The 17,794-nt window shown below is 43.9% G+C and overlaps 1 protein-coding gene across 1 annotated transcript in view; it reads right to left on the bottom strand.

Annotated features, from left to right (window-relative positions):
- Positions 1-75: 75 nt before the first annotated feature.
- Positions 76-17,794, bottom strand: part of GIGYF2 (GRB10 interacting GYF protein 2) — a 112,690-nt gene continuing 94,971 nt past the window's right edge. Inside the window, exons 23-28 of the mRNA XM_044673290.1 lie at positions 10,359-10,580; positions 10,037-10,239; positions 8,442-8,596; positions 7,837-8,003; positions 6,039-6,186; positions 76-1,922 (exon numbers count right to left, since the gene is read on the bottom strand). Coding sequence (XP_044529225.1) covers positions 1,855-1,922; positions 6,039-6,186; positions 7,837-8,003; positions 8,442-8,596; positions 10,037-10,239; positions 10,359-10,580 — 963 coding nt within the window. The 3' untranslated portion in view covers positions 76-1,854. The remainder of the gene's footprint in view (positions 1,923-6,038; positions 6,187-7,836; positions 8,004-8,441; positions 8,597-10,036; positions 10,240-10,358; positions 10,581-17,794) is intronic.

Raw genomic sequence — 17,794 nt, 5'->3', positions numbered from 1 at the left:
GCCTTTCAGATCAACTTTACTCTTGGAAGTGATTGCAAAACTCAGCCTCAACAAAAGCAAGCACAAAATGCCCTCTTAGATAGAATACAACTGTCTTTATTTAAGTTCTCTTTTTTCCTCCACACTGGCAAAAGTTCCGAGGGAGCTTAAAGTTTTGTAAACATTTTAACTATCCCTCTTCCCCCCTTTAAGAATTTACAAAGCAAAGGAGAGCAGGAGCCCGATTGTGGATGGTGTCTCCTGTCTCGCCATGCCATTGGATCCAAAAACTATATACACGTTTGCAGCAGTCTCTGAAGTGAACTGTACATGTTCAGGAGGGGGCCGGGACAAGAGGGGTGGTGTTCTCAAAGGAGAAAAACAAAATAAACCAAATAAAATCATTCAAAGCCAAACTGCTCTCAGAGCAACTCCAGGCTCTTCTTCAGGCAATGATGGCGGGGAGAAGAGAGGAGAGGAGAGGAGAGGAGAAGGTGCCTTCTTCCCACAGAGCCACGTCAATGGCTGCAGCACTTTCTCCCACAGGCACACTCCGACCGTTCCCAAAACGTGGAAGGAGAAAGGAGAGGTCAGAAACTAAGTGCAATTGGCAATCTCAAGGGGTAGGGCTTGTTCTGGGGGAAAGGGAGGGGGTCGTCTAACTCTTGGCAGAAGCAAAGCGAATCCAAGGGTTCCTTTACCAAGTGATGCTGATCACACCTGGAGCTGAAGCGAAGGACCAAAGGGGAACCACAGCCAATGGAGCTCTCCTCCGCCTGCCCCTCCCCTCCTTCCCGCCCCTCAGTGGTCTCCAGGAAGAAAAGTACTGTAGATGGTCAGGTTAGGATAAAATGCCAGTCCAGAATCTTTAACACACCCTTTTCCAGGGCAGGGTTGCAAGCAGACAGACACACACACTGTCATGAATAACCAGCTACGGTTCCGGGTTTGTGTATTCAGGAGCCGAGGTTCATCCCCACCCAAAAGGAAATTCGACAAATACATACATCTGGTAAAGATCCTAGTTGCCTCTTAAACGAGACAAATTCTCAGCAGAAGGGCCCAAAACAAACTGGTCCTATTCCTCTGAAGTAAAAATATTTATGGGAAAAAATCAGTTTTTAATAAGAAAGAAAATTTAAGGAAAAAAGTCCCTCTCCCAGATCATAAGTTCCTTTGTCCAAGAAGGAAGGAGTGTGCCAGAGGGAGAATTCGGCGGGCTTTGACGTCACTGCCTGATGAAGATAGAATTGAACTTTCCTTCCAAAAGGATGCTCAGAGAAGGCAGGCCAGGGGTGTGCAACTTCAAACCAATCCAAGCTAATCCCCCCCTCCAAGCCCTTAAGCTTTAGCGGTGCTGCTCCTAGTTTGGGGGGGAGGGGGGGCACCGTTTGGCTCCACCCTGAAGGAGCACGAAGTCACAATCCACGGGGTGTGTTGTTATTGACCGACATCTGTTAACCATAAACTCTCTCCATGATTGCACAAGTTAGATTCCCCCCTTGCCCCAGCCAAAAAAGAGAGATGGGGAAAGGAGGCTGCTGTTGGCAGATTCCAACGGACTTTCCAGGAAAAGCAGACGGAGTCACAGCCTGGTGAATACCTGCTGTCTGTGGTTATCCTTGTTGGGGAAGAATCCCAGCTACCACCCACCCAACAGACAGAGTTCAGTCCACTTGTCTATTGTCCGAGAGGCTCGCCAACAAGGACCACTCAGAGTCCTGGACAGAAAGGGTTAGAAGAGAAAGCCTGAGATGATGGGTTCTGTGATGGTTGGTTGCAAGGTGACAGAGAGTAAATGGTAAAGGGTGATGTCCAAAGGTGGAGAATCCATGGTTAACAGACATAGGAAGTGGCCAGTCGGTGTGCAGGTGCTCAGTAGTCGTCCAAAGTCTCTATTTCTCCCATATTCAGTCGCTCTGATGATGCATTTACTGAAAAACCTGCAGTGAGACACAATGAGTGATCAGTGACTGAACCAAAACAAGAGTCTTTCCACTTTCTATCAATATGAAAAGAATCTCAGTCTGCATTTAAGGAAAGATCAAGGGGTTGTCCTGATTCAGTCTGTGTGAGTTTGTGCAAAATGGCCTCATGGGTCATTCCTTGGGAGGAACACACAAGAATCAAAGCCCCTAGAAACACTGCCATAGAAATGGAAGGGGCCTGCTAATCAGTCAATAAACATGAAGCACCTACTATGTGCCAGTCATTGTGCTAAGCAAGCTAGTCAAAGGCTCTCTAAAACTGCACAAAAGAATGTGGTGGGGAGCAGAAGTTCCTTTTGGTAGCTTTCTATTAAGGGACTGCAGATATGGTGCTACAGCTACTCCCTCTAATCCTGTCTTTTTCCCCCTTTGTTTTTGCTGCCACCCTTTGGAAAGCTGACATTAAAATGAAAAGTAAATAATATAATGTGTGCAGAAATAAAATAATATAAAAAAGAGGTGTGTCCAACACACAATCACTGAGTCGCTTGGCTTGGCTTAATAATGGGGTGTGTGTGTGTGGAGGTGAGGGGAAGAGACCGGAGATGGGACACAGATGGACAGGAAAGAGATTAAGGTGAAATAACCACGGTGTCTAAACAAAAAGCAAGGACAAAGTAAATTTTTTGAAAAAGACATCTTCAAGGATATGAAGGCCTGGAAAAGAAGATGGGGGTCATTATGAGGTGGTGCCAGAAGGCTGCTGGGTAACTTTCTATGGAAGATCGATTGATGGAGACAACATAGACAAGAATTCTCTACAGGATGAAAAGGCCTGGATAATTGGGGGTCTGCACTGATGGAAGGAGCAGCCACATTATGGAAATCAAGGATTCCTTAGAATAACCTGAAGAAATCCTTTCCTCGAGCACACATTGCTTAAAATACCAACCACCATGTAGTGCTCATCCTCGCCATTCTAGCAGCCACCTTTCTCTTTGGCGCTCAATCCAAGTGAAGACTACTCTTATAACCAATGTCGGGTAGCTTTTTAAAGGAAGCTCAATAGTATCTGAAGGAGAAAAAAGATAGGCGATCCCAAGCCAAGGCAATCTGCTCTAGGAGGAGAGACATGAGATTTGGAGTCCAAACAGCCCAGAAGCTGGGCTCAGAGGCTGGTAGTATTATACACCTCCTTCTATGACCTTAGTCTGAGGAATCAAAGTCCTCATTTACAAAGTGATTCCTAAGATCTCTTCCAGCTCTCAAGTCTACGAACCTATCCAGAACAGCCGAGTTCATTTTTAGCTCATGTCTAAAACTGCCATTCATACTTTGAAATTCTCCATTCTGTGAGAGAATGACTTCACTAGGCCCCTGACAGGACGGATCTTTTCTCTTCCAATGGGATGACTGAAAGACTGCAGTGTATAGTAATAAGTTACTTCCTTTCTATCAGTTTAGTGGGCAAATAAGGAGTAGAATGCAAAGACTAAACAGACTTTGAAAAATGACATCTTACTTTCCCCTGGGAAGAAATATGTATATGCATGCATGTTTGTATATTCTAACAGAACAGGAATACACTGGAATAATGCCACATGAAATACTGCAAAAATCAAAGCATATTCAAAAATCTGGGTCTCAAATACTTCCTAGTTGTATGATGACCCTGGGCAAGTCACTTAACCCAACTGACTAACCTTTACCACTCTTCTGCCTTGAACTAATACTTAGCATCAATTCTAAGATCAAAAGGAAGGTCTTTAAAAAAGCATCAAACTACCTAAATTCTGGTTTTAAAAAAATCACATATTCCATTACAATACACGTGTACACAGGTTATATCCCAAATAGGATGAGATGTATGAGGGCAACCACAGTGGGGCCGGTCACGTATGGAGAATGGGGGGGGATGACGGGACGATAGGTGGGTACCCTGAGTGCCTTGGCCCTTCTCGAATGCTCAAGTCCACCAGTACGCTTGGTTAACCCCAAAGAGTTCTGGAAAGATAGGCAAAAGTTTCCCAGATTGAGAAGGGGTAAGAGGGCCATATTCTGTACCACTGGGGAGAGGAGTCCCTCAGTTCAAGTCTAGGAATGAAAACGCTGTCTCCCAGAATTCAACAGCCATGCCTCAGTCAAGTGGGGTGATTCATGGTGATGTTGGGGTCTAGCCAGTCTGTGTTCAAAGAGGTTCATCAAAAAGCTGGCCAACCAACAGTTTTTGTTTTCTAGTCTCTGTCACTCACAAAACTGTTTTTAAAGCAGGCCAGAGGAGGAGTGAGAGGAATGAGAAAGTTGGCAGGAATATCTACACCAATGAAATGTCCTTTCTTTTGAATGACAAATACAATAAATAAACAGCACAGGGAACATGGATTTTAAAGCTACAGCAAATCTATAAAACCTGATTTCCTACACATGTCAATTTGTTCCCACAGTGAAAGAACCAGGATTCAGGTCCACTGGTTTCCCTCCACTATTGCATACTGCCTTTCAGGGAACTCATTCTCACTCATTCTCACTCTCCAACACCCCCCCCCCACCCCCGCTGTATAAAAGCAAACATGAAAATCTGTCAAAACTGGAAGAGTGGATGATGCTGGAAATAACATCAAGTTTTCATTTCTGAAACTGCTAGGGCTCCCCCAGGTGGTTATTTTATAAAAGGAAAATTCCAGCCTCCAACTCCAGGCAGAGAGGCCGGCGTGGCCCACATCCTTTCTTTTTAGGGAGCTTTCCTGGCTTACAGGCTATTCATTTTTATTACGACTCATCACAAAGCTCGGATAAGGGCTCTGAGTTTTTTAGATTTTTTAATTAACAAAAAAGTTCCACAGCAGGCTCAATGAGAAATGGAAGAAAAGCAGAGGCAGGCCCCGGAGCCAAGGCTCTTCAATGGATGCCAGCACAGGTTGGATGCCGTTTTATGACTCAGGGTCCTATGGAAGAGGCTGGCCCCAGGCCCACAGCCAGAAGGGGGCAGAAGCAGGCCTGGATCCAGGGCATTTCTGACTGAGGTCAGCTAGGAATGAGTAACGTACGAGAACAAGCAAGCTGGCCTAAAAGAAGTTCAAAAGTAAAAGCTTACTTCAGTTTTCCTGTCTACACTGGACCTTCTTTGTACTCTCTCTCCTCTGGGCCTGCCCCTACTCTGGTTCAGGCCCTCATTACCCCCCTGGACCCTTGCAAAAGGCACATGGGATTAGGTAACCTCCTACTCATGAACTCCAATGGCTCCCCGGGAGTTCCATGGCCCCAGTGTCCCCTGAGCCCCAAGAAAAGACATTTCAAACCCATACAGGGGGAATCACTCATCTCCCTGAGGCTCCTCCCACTCTGAAACCTCCATCCTCAACTTGACAAAATGACCTGTCTGACCTGTCTCAAAGACTTTCTTCTTTTTTAAAGCCCTTCTATGATCTTAGAATCAGCACTGGGTATTGATTCTAAGGCAGTCGAGAGGTAAGCAAGGCAATGGGGGTTAAGTGACTGGGCCAGGGTCATACAGCTAGCAGTGTCTGAGGCTAGCTTGGAACCCAGGCTGCCTCCCAACAAACCCTGTTCCCATATCTGGCCTCTTTTCTTCCCCACTTCCTCCAGGACATCACAGCTTCCTTCACTGACACGTTCAGACTTTCTCAAGCACCAACAGTGTTGCAGAGACTGCATTAGCAGCTAAGGCCCTGCAGGAAGCACCTCCACCACGCACGAGCCTCCACAACCTTTAGAAGCTCTTTCTGGGCTTCGGCGGCCCTGCCAGTCCGGTATCATCCTGGGGCCAATTGTAGGTTTCTCCCCCTTCTTTCTCAGCCCCTCTATTCCCTGGCTTCCCAGAACCCGCCCCTGCTACACCAACTTTCCAAACACAAAAGGCCCAATTCTCCATCCTTATGTATCTTCTCTGGGGTCAATGAGCCGGCATCTTTTTGGTTCTTTTGTGGAAAAGTGGGGGATGGGGCCCACGGGATGAGCGGGACACTCGCTCTGGGAAGGTAAAATAGTATACAAAGCTGTGCATTTCCTTGTACAGATTCCCAATTGCCAAATCTACAAAGGCCATCTTATCTTGCTGGCTCACTGTAGTATGCTGAAATGCCAAGTGAGCAGAGGGGCCATCTCACTCACCTAATAAACTGGGGTCTGCTCGGACCATCTTCTGCTTCTTCTTCTTCTTCCCACTCTGCGCGGCCTCAAAGTTTGATTGCTGGTTGTTGCTCTGGTTGGTCTGAAACACTGAGTGAAGTGTGCTATGGTTCACGGCCCACACAGAGTCCTGGAAAAGAAGAGCACCCCCACGGTCATGATGTGGGTCAGCGTCCCATATGGTCACCTTCTCCCTGAGCTCGGGGTAGGTTCAGCCAAGTGCTAGGTCGCCCAGAGCTGTGATCGGCCTCCATAGAAAGGAAGAGTGTGGGGCAGGGACCCCAACTTCGGGGGCTCACCCGATGCCTCTCAGTCAGCCAGAGGCAGAGCTAGGCTTCCTGCAGTCTCACCCCTCATGCCCTGCTCTACCCGGGATAACTTTCAATCTGGTTTCTGTTGAACTCTGGAGTGAATGGCCAATCCCCCACCCTGACAAGGCTCTCTGCTTCTAGAAGATGGAGATCACACCTTGGGGTACCCCCCTTTGCATAACTCAGTGTTAACTAGTGATGGAGATGAAAATTATAACAATCGGAACGAAAGCCAGGTCTGCACAGCTCTTACTACAGGCCAGGCACTGGGCTAAGCATGTTACATTTACTCTCTCGTTGGATCTTCACAACAACTTTGGGAGGAAAGGGCTCTTATTATTCTCATTTAGATGAGGAAGCTGAGGCAAACACAGGTGAAGGGAATGACACAGTTACTAAGTGTCTGAGGCAGGATTTGAGCTGAGGGCTTCCTCATCCTGGTTCTCTATTCACTGAGCGATCTAGAGGCCCCTGTAGAGCAAGCTTTCAATATACCTTCTGGTGAAAAAGAGAAGGAATAACTGATTCCCAGAGACCAAGAAAAGACTGAATTGCTCCAAACTGCCCAAAAGTACATCATTCTCTCTGACCTGGTAAGATTCCATTTCCATGACTTCCCTACTTCTGAAAGGGAAAATATATCTTCAGTAAAATCCCTCCTTCAACCCATTCCTCACACTGTTACCAGAAAAACTTTTCTAACAGAGGTTGGGTCATATTACTCCTCTGCATAAAAGTCAAAAGGCTTCCGAGCAATTCAATTCAACAAACTAAAAACTTGTCCTGCTCTCCAGGAGCTCCCATTCTCCTGAATTCCACAGTATGTAATGTACACAGATAAGTAAAGCTGAGAGTCATACAAAGTCATGGGCAGGGAGATCAGGAAAGGCCTTCTGGGTTCATCTGAAATAAATCTGGGAAGGTAGGTGGGAGCCAGATTGTGGGAGACTTTAAATGTCCCTTTCAGGAATTTTATAGTAGAGGACCCTGAAGAAATATTAATTTAGTGGCTCCACAGACAATGAATTAGAGAGGAGAAACTGTGGGAGCAGAGGAGAACCCACAAACTACTCTTATCAGTCTGGGTGGGAGGTGTGTGAGAAAGATGATGGAGAGGCAAAACCAAGAAGACTTGTCAAACGATTGACTCTGGGGGAAAAGGCCGGTGGAGGAACCCAAAGTCAAAAAAGATGCTGCCAAAGCAATGATGCCGGCCCCCTGCTACCTTTCCATTCTTTGTTCATATAACCTGCCTCCCTCTAAGCCCAGGGGTCTCTACCTGCACTATGTCCCCTGGCTAGAACATTCCTGAAAGACAAACCTGACAACCAGCACACTCTCGAGACATGCAGTTTTATGAGAACTCTCTCTCCAAGCAGGACCTGTTCTGTTTAGTCTTACTATACCGAGCCACAAAAGAGCCTGACCCATCAGGCTATTCCCCACAAGGACATTAGTGAGTCACATACCGGCTGCTGCTGCTGCCGCTGCTGGTTCGCTTTCTGTTTGGCACGACGCTCGAGAAACTGCTTGGCAAACTCCTTAGCCTCTGAGGTGTCTCCTAAGTAGGCCCTGATGTAATCATGTACTTCATAAGGAGATTCTACTTCCTTCAGGAAAGAAACAAATGTGGGAACTGCAACACAAAGAGGAGAAGTGACCAATGATGAGACAAATGCTCGTGGGTAAGAGGGAGAATGAATGCAAGCATAGGCTTGGAGAAAATCCCTGATAATCCCCAAAAGGCACTGTGTCATTCTTGCACTGTTTAAAAGGGTCTGAATGCGCATCATGCCAAAGGAGGGAAATCTTAGCTATACTCTGACATGAAACCTGGATCCTTGGTCATTTGGAGGAACACTGGGTCAGTCAGTGCTGGTCATAGAAACTGCTGAACTGACCGTGAATTGGGTTTCAGACTCCTCTGTGGATTGTCTAGTGTCTTGGTTGTTATTGTTTTAGATATGAAGCAAAAACTCTGCTCACCCTGCAACCAGCACAGGGTGCTGCTGCCTTCTCTGAAGGAAGTCTTCCCCCACTTCCCACATCCCACCTCTGCCCCAGCACCTCTTACCATCTAAGTTGTTGGCTGTGTTCAACGCATGAAGCATCTGCTCACACCACTGAGTGAATCCATCCTGGGCCTTTGTGACTCCCTGGAAGAGCTTCAGAAGCTTCTCTTCTTCCTCTACCTTCTTGTTCTGTCTGCTTGAAACCCCCATAGACTTACTAGAGCAGAGCCAAGAGAATCCAGATGTTATACTCCCAGAAATACTCAAGAGGCTGACCCCACAGTGAATACAGCACACTGGCTGGCTTGTGTGGAGCACTGTGCAGACACACTGCATGCTAGTGCCATCAGTGTGGGTACCCAGAGGGAGGTCTTCTCACAAACAGCAGGCCCCAAGGCCCAAATTCAGAGGCAACTGTCTAAGGCCCATTAAAGTCTAGCTAGCTACAAGCATATTCGGAGTTCACAAGTGGAAAGACAACAGAATTCAGATCAGTCCTTCACCCAGACAACATTCTAAATGGTACAAGTGAATACCACTGGCAAATGTAGTCACTTAATTTACATCCAAGTTGGAGAGGCTGTGGGATTCAAAGATCTACTAAGGAAAGAAAAAGAAATGGGACACGACACCAGTGTTAAGCCATTACAAAGAACAGTGCTGGGCAAAAGTGAGCACAGATTATTCATCCTGGGCAGAGCACTTGCTACTTTCAAAGGCGAAACAGGATGGATGGAGAAAGAGGCAGACAGATTCTCCCTCTCTGTCTGTCTCTCTCCCCCCTACAGTCAAGATCTGAATTTGCAAGTCCAAATTGAGTCTCAGGCACTAGCAATGTAACTCTGGGCAAGCCGCTTTACCTGTATTTTGCCTCAATTTCTCATCTGTAAAATGGAGACACACTGGAGAAGAAAATGGCAAACCACTCCAGTTTCTCTGGCAAGAAAACCTCATGGACACATCCCAAGAGGTCATAGAGTGTCACACGTAACTGAATGACAACCACAGAAACAAACTTCTTAATAAGAGAAATTGGTATTGAAGAACTTTGAACCTTCTAAAACTCACTGGAGAAGACCTGGGCTACTGTTTCTCAGTGGGAAGTACCTTGAGGCCACTGCCTGACCCAAGACTGACTAGGTCAGAGGAAGTAACAAGGTCCAGTGTTGTTTAGTTGCATGTCTAAAACTATTGTTAGCTGCACTGTTTAAAAATTCTGAAAGGGTTGTATTTGTAAGTAATTGTTTGAAACCCAGAATAAACTAGTAAGCCTGTGACTATTGTTCAAAATTATCAAGACATTCTTCAAGTTCAAATCCCACCATGACGTGCTGGAGATTTCTAATCACTTGAAAACTAGAAAGGAGAGCAAAGCTCTGATGCACCCACCACACTGTGGTGAAGAGCTGTATGCAGCAGTTGCCACTCAAGAATCTTCCCTGAAATCCACCCGCCATAAGGTTGTGTGTTTCTTTTTTTAAGACAAATTATTTTGCCATAAAGAACATATGAATTCAGGGTTTGGACCACCAAGAGATGACCTCTGGGCAAGGTGGCCAGGTGAGCAAACACTTACTTCTAAGATCTGCAAAGCAAGAATCACAATGAGGACAATGCCCTGGGAAGGAAACAAAGTGGCTTGCATGCCACCACCTACTTGAGGCTGGTGTTGCTCTTGTTCTTGCTGGAGTTCCTGGGTCCCATTTCTTTCACAGCATCATCCCAGAATCCCATATTAGAGTTTTTGGTGTCGGCGTTGCTCCAGATACTACTGACGAGATCTGAGGCCCACTGGCTGGGGGGGCTAGTGTTCAAGGAGCCCCAGACAGAATTGCCGATGCTGGTGTGCAGATTGGAGTGCTAGGAAGAAACAGGAATAGACTATGTTTGGCGACATGACAAGGAAAGAGAGGCCCAGAAGGAAGAGACAGTGGAAAGAGCACTGAATGGCCTTCTGAGAGGGAGGCTAGGGGGCTCACCGGGGGGTTTCGGACTCGGTTAGGCTGCTGGTGCTGCTGCTGTTGCTGCTGCTGCTGCTGCTTCTGCATTTGCCGGGCCTCTTCCTGCTGGATTTCTAGCAGTGACTTGGCTGTACCTGCCGGTTTACTGATATTGCCCCAACCAGACAGTTTCTGTTGCTGTTGTTGCTGCTGCTGCTGCTGCTGCAGGGCTTTCATCAATTCCCGCTGCTGTCGCCTTTGCTGTTACAAACAGAAACAGGATTCCTTGGGAAATCTGGTTTCTAAGAGACATCTCAAATCCCCCTCCACTTCAAAATTGAAGACAACTTTATTTTTGAAACCCTTACCTTCTGTCTTAGAATAATACTGTGTATTAGTTTCAAGGCAGAAGAGTGGTAAGGTCTAGGCAATGCCCAAGGTGACACAACTACGAAGTGCCGGAGGCCACATTTGAATCCAAGACCTCCCCTCTTTAGGCCTGGCTCTCTATCCACTGAGCCATCTAGCTGCCTCCAAAGATAATTTTATTTACTGGAATCAGAGAAATGGTCAAGAAGGAAGATGGAACAAATATGGAAATTTATTTGCCTGAAGTGCCCATTGAAAGACTCAAGTTCCAACTTTACCAACTATATTGTTAAATGGTTCTCGTTTTTGTCACAATTTATGCATGTTTATTACAGATGGGAAAAGCTGTCGAACTTGAAGTTAGGAGGGGCAGGAAGCAACATTAGTAGAAGACAACAAAAGAGACAGTAGACCTGCTTGGCTTTAGCAGCACTTTAAGCTCCAGGCAGGTATCAGAAAGCAACTCCCCAAGTTGTCAAGACAAATTCCCCGAAGAGGGCTGTCCCCATATTTCACTCTTACTCTGAATAATGCCTCCTTCTTCTGACATTTTATAAGCAACGGAGTTTGCTCGAATGAAGAGTGGGCCCGAAAGCCTTAATTGGTTCTGTCTAACCTGGAATCAGAATTTGGGACCCACAGGGAACCTAAAGAGTCATCTAGTCCAAGCTAAGAATCTCCACTGGAACATCCTCATAAGGACTGAAACCTGACATCAAATCTAAACTTGCCTCTTTGCCATCTCTCCCCGTTAATCCCAGCTATAACCTAGAGGATCAGGCAAAGCAAGTGTACCATAATGAGCCCCCCAAAGTCTTCTCTTTTGCAGGCTTAAATAATGCCAGCTCCTTCAAGTGATGTTTGATAACACGGAATCCAGGTCCTTCCTAGTTCTGGTGACTGGCTTTGAGATGTTCTTATTTTATTAAAGCCCTTCTTAAAATTTGGCATCACCCAGTGAAAACAACACTCCAGGTGTGGGCTGCCTGGGGCAGATAATCATATTCACCCCACCCTACTGATTCCTGGAAGTTGGGCCATTCTTCATCTCAGCCCTAGATCACACCAGCTTTTTGGGACACCACCGTTGACTCATACTGAGAAGTCTAACACCCCTCCAAGCCCTCCTGCCCCCCAATTTTTTCCAAACTGCTGTCTAGCTGTGTCCTCTTCACTCTATGTGATTCTGTCCCCCACTGAATCCATCTTATGCAATCAATAGCTATATGAAAAATTCTCCAAGCACACAAGCTCTAGAAATTCACATTTTAACAAATCTAAAATTCTACTCATTCCACCAGATTAGCAAAGACGACAAACTAGAAAACCGAAAATTGTTGGAGGGGCTATGGTAGGATGGGTTGTGAGTTTAAGCCCGATTAATTGGACCGTGCATACCCAGTAGGAGCCAGTGAGAATACTCAAAGGTAAAGGGAAAGGCCTGGCATGAACAAAAATTTTTATAGAAGCCCTTTTTTAAAAACCCTCACCTTCCGTATTAGAATCAATACCATGTATTGGTTTCAAGGCAGAAGAATAGTAACGGCTGGGCAATGGGAGTGAAGTGACTTCCCCAGGGTCACCCAGCTGGGAAGTGTATGAGGCCAGATTGGAACCTAGGACCTCCAGTCTCTAGGTCTCTGTCTCTCAATCTCCTGAGTCACCCAGCTGCCCCATAGAAACACTTTTTGTTGTAGCAAATAGCCAGAAACAAAGTGGGCTTCCTTGAACTAGGAAACAGCTGAACAGTGACTGAAAGCATCTACCTTCAAGTAACGTCACCTATAATCTAGTCCCTACCTCCACCACTGAATAATTACTCAAGAGTCCAACCACTCAACTGGAGATACAAAAGAAAGCAAATGACAAATAGCCTCTGCTCTCAGGGAGCTCACATTCTAATGGGGAGACAACATGTAAACAGCCAGATACAAATAAGAAAGACACAGGATAAATTAAGAGGCAATGGCAGAGGAAGGGTGCTAAGACAAAGGAGGGCTAGTGAAGGCTTCAGGTAGAAGGCAGGATTTTAGATGAGACTCAAAGGAAGCCAGGAGGTAGAGATGAGGAGGAAGAGTGTTCCAGGTAGCTAGTGAAAAAGCTTGGAGGTGGGAGATGATAGTCAAGGGCAAGAAACAGCAAGGACTCCAGTGTCCTTGGATGGCAGAGTGTATGAAAGGGAATGAGCCACACATAAGATCACTAGAAAGGTAGGGAGGGACCAAGTTTTGGAAGGCTTTGAAAGTCAGAAGATTTTCTTTGATCCTGGGGCAAAAGGGAACAACTAGAATTGACTGAACTGGGTGGGGGGGAGGGGAGTAGGGTGCTGCAGGGTCAGATCTACATTTTAGGAAAGTTGCTTGGCAGCTGAATGGCGAGTGGATAAGAGTAGACCAAGGAGATCAACTAGCAGGCTGTGAGAAGAGGTCAGGTGGGAAGTGATATGGACTGGTGCCAAGATGTTGGCATATACTTTATGAAAATATAGATAAAGTCTATCTATAGCTCTCACCTCCCCATTTAGTAACCTTGTCAAAGACAACACAGGTTATTTGGCCTGACTTGTTCCTCTCTCTCTTGGGTGTCCTTATCTCACCTAGGCTGGAAGGGCAGCAACCACTCACAAGATGGATCCCACTAACCTTCAGCAGAGCACAGAAGCTTTGATTTACTGTTTCCAATCTGGGTGAGGTTATCTCTCCCTAGGCAGCTCAGATTCCCCCTTCCCTAAAATACCCTAGTAAAGTTCTAATGCCTCAAAAATGATAATAATGAAGAAAACCAAAGACAAAGAGCTATACAGTTGTCCCCTAACTAGTCTAGGATTGCACAGAAATATTGCCAGAACCCCATGAAAGATCAGAGTGGAGAGGAGTCAGGGTAGAGAGATAACAAAGAGCTCACGTGGCTAAGTCCCACAGCAGAAATGAGGGCCAAGAGTGCCAGCAACCAAAGAAGACAGGGTCAGACCACTGCCCAGGACAGGGCTCATCTCAAGGTTCCTAAGGATACAGGGTTAGACCAGTGCACAGCAAAAAGCTGGCCTATAACCTACCTCTCACCCAGGGAGCCCATTCCCAACCCAGAGAGCAAATAGCCTGACCTGATACAGCAAGAGATACAAGTCAGACCAGTGCCTGCTGGGCCCTTGCCCAAGCCATAGCAGGAGAAAGGACAAGGACAGCACTTAGGATCTTGCAAGAGGTCCACCAGCATAATCAGTAGCATTTTGTTGGGGCCAGTCACAAGACACAAAGCCAACTCTGGGTTCAGGAGTTGTACGGAGACAGAGAAGGCACCAAAGTCAACCTCTTAAGTTGAGGTACCAGAAAACTCAGCCATAATCCAAGACTTCCCATAGAAGGTGGGGCCCAGACTTAGGCTCTGTATGCAGGTCCAAGCAGAGCATGACCATACCCTCCAAGAGGAGAGGAAGAACAGAGTTTGACCCAAACACAAAATCCCAATCCAGAAACTGAGGGTGGAGATATGAGTAACATAAGACAACGTCCAATACAATGAAGAAATACCTTGGACTGAGAGAAGTCCAAGAGGTAAATTCAGAAGAAAACACTAACTCCACAAGTCCAAATAGATGTTCACAGAAAAGAAGATCCTGTCCACAAGGACTACAAGAGTACCTGGAAGAAATGAAACAAGAAATACAAAATGTAATGTTAAAGAAAACAAAAGTTAGGAAGGAGAGCATGATAAGGAGAATTAATAGCCTAGAAGGGATGGTGGTAAATCTTACTCAAGAACTGAATTCCCTGAAAATGAGAATGAGCCAAATAGATAGCAATGTATCCAACAAAAACAACAATAAAAACACTGAAAAGAAGAAGGAAACTTAAAGTATCTACTATCAAAAACAACTAACCTGGAAAACAGGTCAAGGAGAAACAATCTATGAATCAAAGGACTACCAAAATATTTTTGATTAAAAAAGAAAAATCAAAATGTCCAGGAACATTATGACAAAACTCAGAGCTTCCAGGTCAAAGGAAAAATATGGCAAGCAGCCCCAAAAAGAAAACATTCAAGTACCAAGAAGCCACAGTCAGAATCACATAGAACATGGCATTCCAAAAGATAAAGTTTAAAAGCAAGAGGCACTGAGGCAGCTAAGCTGGTACAATGGCTGGAATGTCAGACCTGAAGTCAGGAAAACATGAGTTTAAATCTGGCCTCAGTCTCTGTCTCTCTCTTCCCCCACCTCCCCCCAGCCCTGTGTGGTGTCAGTCTTCTCAAAGGATTGTTGTGGGAATAAAAGGAGGCAATATTTGTAAAAGTACTCTGCAAACTTTAAGATTAAATAAAAGCTAGCAAGTATTATTTCATCACTATCATTACTAACATCAAGAATAACCTACTTGGAAAAACTTAGTATAATGAAATAGGAGAAAAAATGGACCTGACAAAACAGGACTTCTAAGAACTCCTGATGAAAAGGCTGGAACTTGAGTAGAAACTATGCAATGCAAACACAAGAGTCAAGAGCAACAAAAAAATGATAGACATTTGATTAACTACAAAGAACTATAATTCTTTTACTGGAGAGGAAACATGCTAACTCATTCAGTAGGGGTACATGATGAAAAGATTAAAACTGATCTTACATACTTTTCTTATTGATCCTATTTATAAGTAATTGAGTTTGTCCTAAAACTGCTTTAAGCCACTGCCCTTTGTCTGTGAACTTGATTCAGAGATTCAGCTAAGCTGTAATGAATTGACCAAAGCAGATATTGATTTAGTATATTGTATATTGTTTTGTTACTCTATTCTGTATTTTATATTTTATTTGACTCTGTAAGTGGTTCTACTCTGTAATCACATTCTGCAGATCATGTAACAGATTCTTCTCTGCCTCTAAACTAAGCAACTTAGAAGTTCAAAAGTTCAGTCTTCCTCTCCATGGCCAAATATATAAGCTATAGCTTTCCTTTGATCACTGCTAATTAAAGAAACTAGTGTTGGCTCATCACCACCTGAAAATCAGGTCTGCCAAGAGAGACAGAGACAAAGAGTGTTGGTTCTGATCCCTCATGGCCTAGACCCACTTTTATTAATGTAATCAATCATAATTTCCTAAATCTGTGTGGTTTCCAATCTCATAATCAATGATGAGACTATTTTTTTTTTTTTTGTATTTTATGCTTATCTAAGTGTATCACACCTACACTCTGGAGAGCTTTGGGCTACTTGAAGGGAAGGAAACCTGCTTTATTGGTAGGCAGAACCCTCATTAATAAACATAATTTGGCTTGGAGAAGCCTGCCTCAACTTATCCTTTTTGGTTATAAATTCTACTGTAACAATTTAAAGGCTACGTAAGCATGAAGGAAGGCAAAAGAGGAAACGAGCATTTCATGAAACTCACTTTCATATGAACTAGATAAAGGAAAGTAGAATATACACACAGGATTTCATACAGAAGGACATAATACTCAAGATAGAAATAGGCAGAGAAAGGGGAAGTAAAACAAACTTCAAAGTTGGGGGGGGAGACCGGGGACCAACAGCTCCAAATATAGATCATTAGTGTTAATTAAACGCTTTCTTCTTTCATTATCTTCTTTATAAAGAGTAGAGTGAGGGGCAAAGATAGAAAAGTATAAGGGACAGGATGGAGCAAAACAGAGTTAATACTCATCACCAAGAGTGTGAATGGGATAAATTCACCTAGAAGACAGAAAAGAATAGCAGGATGAAGGAGAAAATAAAATGCAAAAATAGATCATTTACAAGAAACACACTTCAAAGATTCAAGCAGTTGGAGCAAAACCTAACATGCTTCAGGTAAACGTTAATGAGAGCAAACCCATTTGTAATTTCAAAGAACCACAATAAAAGGGAGGGATACACAGGGGAGCTTTACCATATAGAATAAAGCCACATCAATACTACATATATATATGCATCTTTCTACTTTCCAGGTGGGACCCAGTAGAGCTGCTTCATGCACAGAACATGCCATCTTTCAACTCTGAACATTTTTTTTGTCTCATGCCTGGAACTCTCTTTCCTGAATCTCCACTGCCTAGATTCCCTGACTTCCTTCAGGCCTCATCTAATAGCATATACCTTTAAGTTCCTTGAGAATAGAGACTGTCTTGCTTTTCTTTTTCTTTTTAGCACTTATCAGATTGATACCTGGCACAAAAAGGGCTTAATAAAGCTAATTTTTACACACACAAAGCCCCCAGCAGAACTGTAATAGGATAAAATCCTAATGTACTCTCTTCCAAACTTAAGTATCTAGGCAAGATATACAAGAAGTGATAGAACTGAGTAGACATGATATACCTCTAGAGATAACTAAATGGGAAGAAGTTTACATATTTATCAAATGAACATGACTGATCATGCTTTAAGGCATAAAAAATTCATGCAGAAGCAGAAAAATTAAATATAACAATGCAATAAAAATTATGTTCAATAAGGAGCTTTTAAAGACAGGACTAAGATAGAAGAACAAATATCTTAAAATACTGATGGGTCAAAAAAGGAAATTATAGAAACAAAAGAAAATTTCAAAGAAAATAATGAGATAACTATAAAATGAAATGCTAGGGATGTAGCTAAAGAAGTCTTTTCAGGAAAGACCCATTTATGTTCAATAAGAAAGATCAGTGAACTGCAAATATAACAAAAAAAAAATTTCCCCAAATCAAAAAACCCCAAAATATAACAAACAAACAAAAAAGTGCCCACCAAGTTAGGTTAAAAAGATGTAAAGGAAAAAAGAATTTAATTGAAAAAACAAGAAGCTTTTGTAAAGAAATTGAGTAAAAATAAAATATTTAATATGATAAGAGGAAAACCAAATTATTATAACAAAACAGATAAGATGAAATTAATATTTACAAAAATATAAAATGCTCATATGAACAGAACAAAAAAATCAATTATAAAGATAACACACTAATACAAACTCTAAGAGGGAATGATCACTTTATCACCTCTACTTGCACAAAAAGTTCCCACCATGTCTACCAGTAGTTTTTCTATCTTCTGATTTTTGAAATGATCACAATGCAAGTCCGAAGTTCTTAGCTTTTGTGGCTCTAGAATATGTCTGGATAATTAAAGGGCCCTTTCAC

The sequence above is a fragment of the Gracilinanus agilis genome, chromosome 4 (genome assembly GCF_016433145.1).
Source record: "Gracilinanus agilis isolate LMUSP501 chromosome 4, AgileGrace, whole genome shotgun sequence".
NCBI classification, from domain to species: domain Eukaryota; kingdom Metazoa; phylum Chordata; class Mammalia; order Didelphimorphia; family Didelphidae; genus Gracilinanus; species Gracilinanus agilis.
The sequence above is the reverse complement of the archived record's forward strand: the minus strand, read 5'-3'. Positions and strand labels throughout refer to the sequence as shown.